This window comes from Exophiala aquamarina, assembly GCF_000709125.1.
Source record: "Exophiala aquamarina CBS 119918 chromosome Unknown aczIA-supercont1.21, whole genome shotgun sequence".
In the NCBI taxonomy this organism is placed as follows: Eukaryota; Fungi; Ascomycota; class Eurotiomycetes; order Chaetothyriales; family Herpotrichiellaceae; genus Exophiala; species Exophiala aquamarina.
Genome location: NW_013550567.1, coordinates 2,288 through 8,484, shown reverse-complemented (window position 1 = coordinate 8,484; position 6,197 = coordinate 2,288). Strand labels below are relative to the sequence as shown.

The 6,197-nt window shown below is 47.5% G+C and overlaps 2 protein-coding genes across 2 annotated transcripts; one reads left to right on the top strand and one right to left on the bottom strand.

The window, feature by feature from the left end:
• Positions 1–525: 525 nt before the first annotated feature.
• On the bottom strand, positions 526–1,463 carry A1O9_12064 (uncharacterized protein; the record flags this gene model as incomplete). Its single annotated transcript, XM_013398863.1, has 1 exon — positions 526–1,463. A coding segment is annotated over one exon (938 nt), but the record flags the coding sequence as incomplete, so codon positions are not given.
• Positions 1,464–4,053: 2,590 nt separating this feature from the next.
• On the top strand, positions 4,054–5,988 carry A1O9_12063 (uncharacterized protein; the record flags this gene model as incomplete). Its single annotated transcript, XM_013398862.1, has 3 exons — positions 4,054–4,208; positions 4,257–4,545; positions 4,639–5,988. 3 exons carry the CDS (start codon positions 4,054–4,056, stop codon positions 5,986–5,988), a joined length of 1,794 nt encoding a protein of 597 aa, XP_013254316.1.
• Positions 5,989–6,197: the final 209 nt, after the last annotated feature.

The following is a 6,197-nucleotide window of genomic DNA, read 5'->3' as shown; positions in this document are numbered from 1 at the left end:
CTATATAAAATAGGCCTATACTCCTTTACTTAGATAGATCCTAAGTTATTTACTAAGATAAAAAACTACGATATATTTTACTCTTTTAACTCTAGCTACTTCTACTATAGATCTAAACCCTATCCCTCGGATATATACCTTTAGTTAACTATATAGCCGAAGCTACGTAACTCCTTCCTATCGATTATCTCCTAGGAAACTATATTAATCTACTATCGGAGAGGGTAGGAAGTATTTCCTTTATTCGTACGATAGATAGATTTCCTCTTTTCTTTTCTCTCCTTAGCTTTAGAATCCTCGTTATACGGTAGTTAGACGAATTACTCTAAATTACTAGCTAAACCCTAATATACCCGGTCTAAATATAGATATAGTAGGCTTAACGGTGCTCTTAGCCTATAGATTACGTGACTTTAGCTAAATATTACGGAGGCTTAACCTAATTTATTCGTTAGCCTTAGTACTCCTAATAATATATATTAAAAGGGACGATTAATTACTTAACTACGGGATGAGAAAGACTACTTATATACCCCGAATCCCCTGACTTCTCATGTGCTCGTCATCAGTCATACCTCGCAACTCCTCTAGATACTCCTTAAATGTTCCACTCATAGTGGCTACCTCCTCCAAATGAAGCCTTGTAACTAGAACCTTACCATCCTTCGTGTATTTATTATTATGCTGTGCGTCCCACTCTGCTAGCGCTATCATCGTATTGAATGCGTTCCGAATCTCTCTCCCATTCCAATCTAATTTGCGGATCTTCTCGTCGTAGTAAGCATAATTCATTAGTGCAAAATCAACCTTGATGGTCGGCCTCTCCTCTGCGAGCTTCCTGAAGCTGGTATCCCAGATCTCCCTGCGGTTTTCTATTGTTAGATTCGGGAGGTGCAAGACGGCGTGAATGCGTGACAGGATCGCCTCGTCAAAGCTGCCAATACGGTTCGTTGTTAAGAACATTAAACCGGTGTGATATTCGATCGCTCTTAAGAAGACAGACACAATACTGTTGCGGTAGATGTCTCCGTGGCTCCTCGACTCCAGGAAAACATCAGACTCGTCGAAAAGAAGCACACAGTTCCATAAGGTTCCGAGATGTAGCCAACGTTCAAGACTTTGTTGGATCTCATAAGCATGTGTCCCGAGATCACCACAGGTAATTGTGAGAAGAGGTCTATGACTCAGCTCGGCAAAGCACTCTGCGGTTGATGTCTTCCCAACTCCGGGTTTGCCATGGAGGAGGATGATCTGACCTCCGCCTTTATTAGGTACGAAATCCGAGCTCCATGGAGTTTGTTGCTCCTCATTCGGACCGTCTGGCGAGTCTAGGTTCTTCAATTTGTTTGTGTAATTCCGAGATAGTGCTTGCACTAAGCGGCGAGCTTCATTGGAGATTTGCAGTTCATCAAGGAGGCGCTCCTTGTATACACATTCGGATATCGATTCGACAGCGAGGGTTTCTAGACTCGGTTAGCCGGGAACGAAAAGAGAAGTTGTGTTTATCGATTAATGATTGGACACCAGTCCCTGGGGCAAGTATGAGGCATGAGAGACAGAAAATTTTGGAATACTTACCCCAGAGGCGTTCCTGGAGAATGTAAGCCTGAATTGTGGGCACGCAAATAAGATACTGCTCATCGGGAAGATCTTCCTCAGACGATAGCTTGAGTCTTTTTAGCGAGGCCGTATTCTGGAAGGTTTTCGGAGCCCTGCCACGCCATCGATCCGGAGGTCGGTGGTGCCTTCTGTACGAAATCTCAGAGCCGCTGTCGTCATAAACTGAACGATCCCTCGGGTCAATTACGTATCTACTTCGGCTTGGCCGGGGTGGCGGGGGGTAGAGAGGGTCTTCTTCCGCTTGAAAATGTCGCGAATTTGTTGCTTTTGAAGCGTAGAAATAGGTCTCCAAATCGACGACGATTCTTGTGTCCAGTCGGCGGCGGACACCAGAGAAAGTATCCCCATGATAGTCGAACTGACCTCTTTGTGCTAAGCTTTGGTAACGACGGCCACGTTCAATCAGCCGCCTTCGAATACTCCCATCTGGATCTTTGAGATGCTTCGCCGGATAGATCTCTAGATCACGTATACTCTTTTCGCCTTTGAAGGGATAAATCACGAACAATTTCGTCCTCAAGGTAGCTCTGCGGCCGTCATGTGTACGATATGCTACTCGGATGTTCAGCCTCTTTATGGAATGGCCAGCAGATATTTTATCCCTTCGCCGCAGACGTCTGGTATTAACGATAGGTTTATCGTCGTCGTCGTACCTGAAAGGCCCTTCGATGGAGAAACTCTTGACCTCATATGCTTGCATCATTTCCGTGTCGGAAATTCCTCCTTCATACACAAGCTCTCCGGGAGGAAATAACAGCCACACCCATTCGAAGGAACAGAGCGGAATCTCACGATTCCAGCGCTCTTTTTCTTGAAGCATATCTGAAAGGCAATGTCGATCAAGGTAGGAATAAAGAAGCTTCATGTGAATCAGTGCATCTTCACGTGTCACTTCTTCACCATCGGAGGATTGGGCATCCGAGTCTGTCCCGTCCGAGTAGCCGTCACCGTTTTCTGGGGGACGAGTACTTTGGCAGGTCATATTAATGGAATCACCTCGCAATAACTCATCACGGAAGTACAACAGGGCACAAAATGGCTCTGGAACCACCAAAGACCGAGTATCCCGAGCAATTCCTGGAAAGTTGCTCGCCACCGATTCGATAGCTCGCATGATATGAGGGGAGTATATACGGAGGAGCGTTCCTCCCTCTGAGACGATCTCAAAAGAGCCATCTAGGGCGTTGGATGATCTTCTATCTCCATACCCCCTTTCATCGTATCCGAGGATATCGTCGCCGTACCTATAATCATCATAACGGGAGTCGTCCGAATCACTGGAGCTACTCCCGCTGAGGGCGACAGCGCGTGGTCCAAATCGCCCGATTTTAGCGCCAGAGAGATATTTATGCACTTCAAATACTGGAAAGTCACCAGTAGTAATGGCATCTTCCAATTGTTTGGTCAATTTCTCCCGTCTTCGATTTTGCCTGGCGCTTATAGGATCTTTGCTTTTAATTATCTTTGGTGTCCGGGTCTGTGATCGACCAGGAACATCATGTGGGAACACCTCAGCTGAATAAACAATATCTGAACACACCCTTGGTTTCTTTGGCTTTTTAGATTTCTTAATATTATCTGTGGGTGCTCGATCGAATGCGGTTGTTACATCAAAAGCGCTCGGTACAGTACCAGTGGCACCTTTCCCTAGCGTTTGTCGCAACACATCCGCAATACTGCTCATCTGTGACCCAAGCTGTTCAACTGTGGCTCGCAGGTCTTCAAAGTCTGTTCGCCCGATGACAACGTCGGCAGCAGAGCCGTTCTGCGCCGACTTCGAGGCCCGGCTGTAGCGTGCAGTAAATGGTATAATGCCATCATCTGATTCTTGTCCTGAGCGCTCATCGTCAACAAGACTTCCCAACACTCTATCGGGCTCCAAGGTATCGATAGCAGCGAAAAGGGGTGGTTGCGGAGAGGATCGGTACGTGCCGGCGCGGGGCGGCATTCTGTTGTTCCTCTGCTTTTCTTGTCACGCGTGCTAAGGCGTAGTGAGCTTTGTTATGGCTGTACGTTGATTTCTAGAGTCTCAAGACATGGGCTGAGGAGTTCGAGGGTGCGGCGGGGGGCCACAAGGCATCCGGAGCGTTCTGTAGAGCTCCAATGCCACCGCGAGCAGAGCGTTGTGCAAGTCGAGGCATGTAGTGCGTGATTGCGGCTCAGACACTGATCATGCTGGCATTGATGAGCTGTGGTTGCCTCTACTGCCTGCCAAGGGGGCTGGCGAGTGGGAGCAACGATAGCCGCTTGGTCGAATTGGGTGTAGCCGATCTTGCACAGCCTCGTGCGCCATGCTCAAAGCCCAGTTGAAAGCTGGAGCACGGGCATACTCGCATTCCCCCTCGCTTTTCTATCCTCTTGCAGAAGAACTTTCAATTATCTGTTGTTTGCACGTCGCTTCTCCCTCAAATTACTGTATCCGCAGGTAGCGATATGGCCTCTTCGACTGACTTGATGCAGCAGCATGGCCGGTTGGCATCTTCGGACTTAGGAACTGGCCGTGCGGGGCCGAGTAGCGTCAATCCTGATTCTGCATTAACAGATAGATCATTCTGGAAGCAGTATTTCCAACATGACGATTTATCCAGGTATGGATGACAATGGTACCTTCCGGGCGGTTGCTGAGCCCGTACTAGCACGGAGGTTCGAGTCCTTCAGGGAGAGGGTGCATATCTATCGAGCATACTCCGAAAGGCATTCCCAAACGAGGCTAAAGAATCGTGGTCGTATGAAGACCTGCACAAGGCTGTTGAAACATCAAGATACACGTGGGAGTCAAAAGAGCGCCTTGGCAAAGGGAAGCCGCAGAAATTGTTCCACAGCCTTATGCAAAAGTTTGATATGCATTCCACCCTCTTCCAGATCTTTCCTAGTTCCAATACATATACCTCATTAGTGGCAGGCGCGGCCACGGTTCTCGTCAAGGTGAGTTTTAGCGGAAATCTTCCTCTATTTGTTTTCATATGCCTGATTGTCTTCAATGAAAGCCGATTTTGGATACTAAATTCTCCTCCACAGGCGTCCGTCAACCATTCAAAAACGATCGAAGAGCTTAGCAATGCTTTAGACTCCATCAGTGACGCCATCGGTCTTTGCACTGTTGACTCAAAGCTGATTCGGAGTCAGTACATGCAAATTGCCATTGCCAAATTATATATCGCTGTATTTCTCTTTTTTGGCGACGCAATTCTATGGTACAAGTCATCGAGTGCCTCGAAAGCCCTCCACAGTCTTCACCGGGACTTCTCAGAACGATTTCGAAAATCCGTTGATATTATCAAAGACCAAGCAGCAGCGGTCCGCAATGCAGCAGCGCTCGGATCACAGGCTGAAGTGCGCGTGGTCAGACTTGATGTCGAACAGCTCAGAGGAGAACTGAAGGATGCCCGGATCGGGCTGTCGGGTGAGTTACGAGCGCTAGCTGAGTATATGCTCTGGCAACATGGCGAAAACCTCAAACAACATGAAATTACCCAAGGATTGCTGTCAACGTTCAGGGCAGACGCTAAGTACTGCCCAATGCCCCGTAGCATGACTCCGCAACTCGGAAGTACTGAGACAAGCAATCTGATCCTGGCAGCTGCCTCTGACGTTTCTGCCTCTCTCTCTATGTCGGTAGACGACGTTCACGAACTGCTTCAACAGCTCGCGTCATGGCATGTGGAACACTTTTCCTGCGCTATGAGAATTGATTCGATACCTTCTCAAACGCTTTTCGATCACAGGCTCGCGCAAGCGATCAATAAATGGCTTTGTACTCCCGCACAGCGGTTATTATATCTGGAGTTTCTTTCAAGTGATCAGAACTCTAGGGTTGACCACTTTGTTGCAGAACAGACAAGAAAGGTCATAGACGAAGCAAAACTACCGGTTGTAATGTTTGGACAGCTTCCTCATCGCAAAGAATCAGACTGTGGACACAGGCTCAGCGGAGATGTCATCTTTGCAATGCTAACACTAGCGTTAGACATCATTCAAAAGGTTTGCAGAGAGGATGAACTGTCTAATCCAATTTGGACGACACTCAGACATCGTGGCTCTTCTCACGAAGTGGACTTCACAACAGCGACCAAGATTTTGGATGCTGCTTTCCAGGCAGCACCGGCGAAGTTGCACATCATCATTCTCGGGTTCCCCACGTTTTGGCATCTAGATGAGCCTAAGATCAAAGCAATACTTGATCTTGTCCGTGGAGCCAGGCGAAATGACGATACTGGAAGCCGAACTATCATCATTAGTAGATGCAAATTACACAACATGCTCAAAAATCTCCGTCGAGAGGAGACTGTGTCAATAACAGCCTTTTCCAACAACCGATCATTCAAAGCTCCCATAATAATTCGAAGGCCAAGATCTGAAATACCCTGAATGCGGAGCTAGCACAATCTTGGAGCTGACCTATCTTCTACTAGCGATTGTACAGGCGGCGGTGTACCTAAACAGAAATTGGGTAGAGATGACTAAGTACGTAGAACTACTATGGGGAACCGAATAGGACGTAGTCGAATTAATAAGTCGAGAGTTTTACCATTCGATTCGGTCGTCAGGGTCGCGATATACGAGCTACTAAGTAGCTA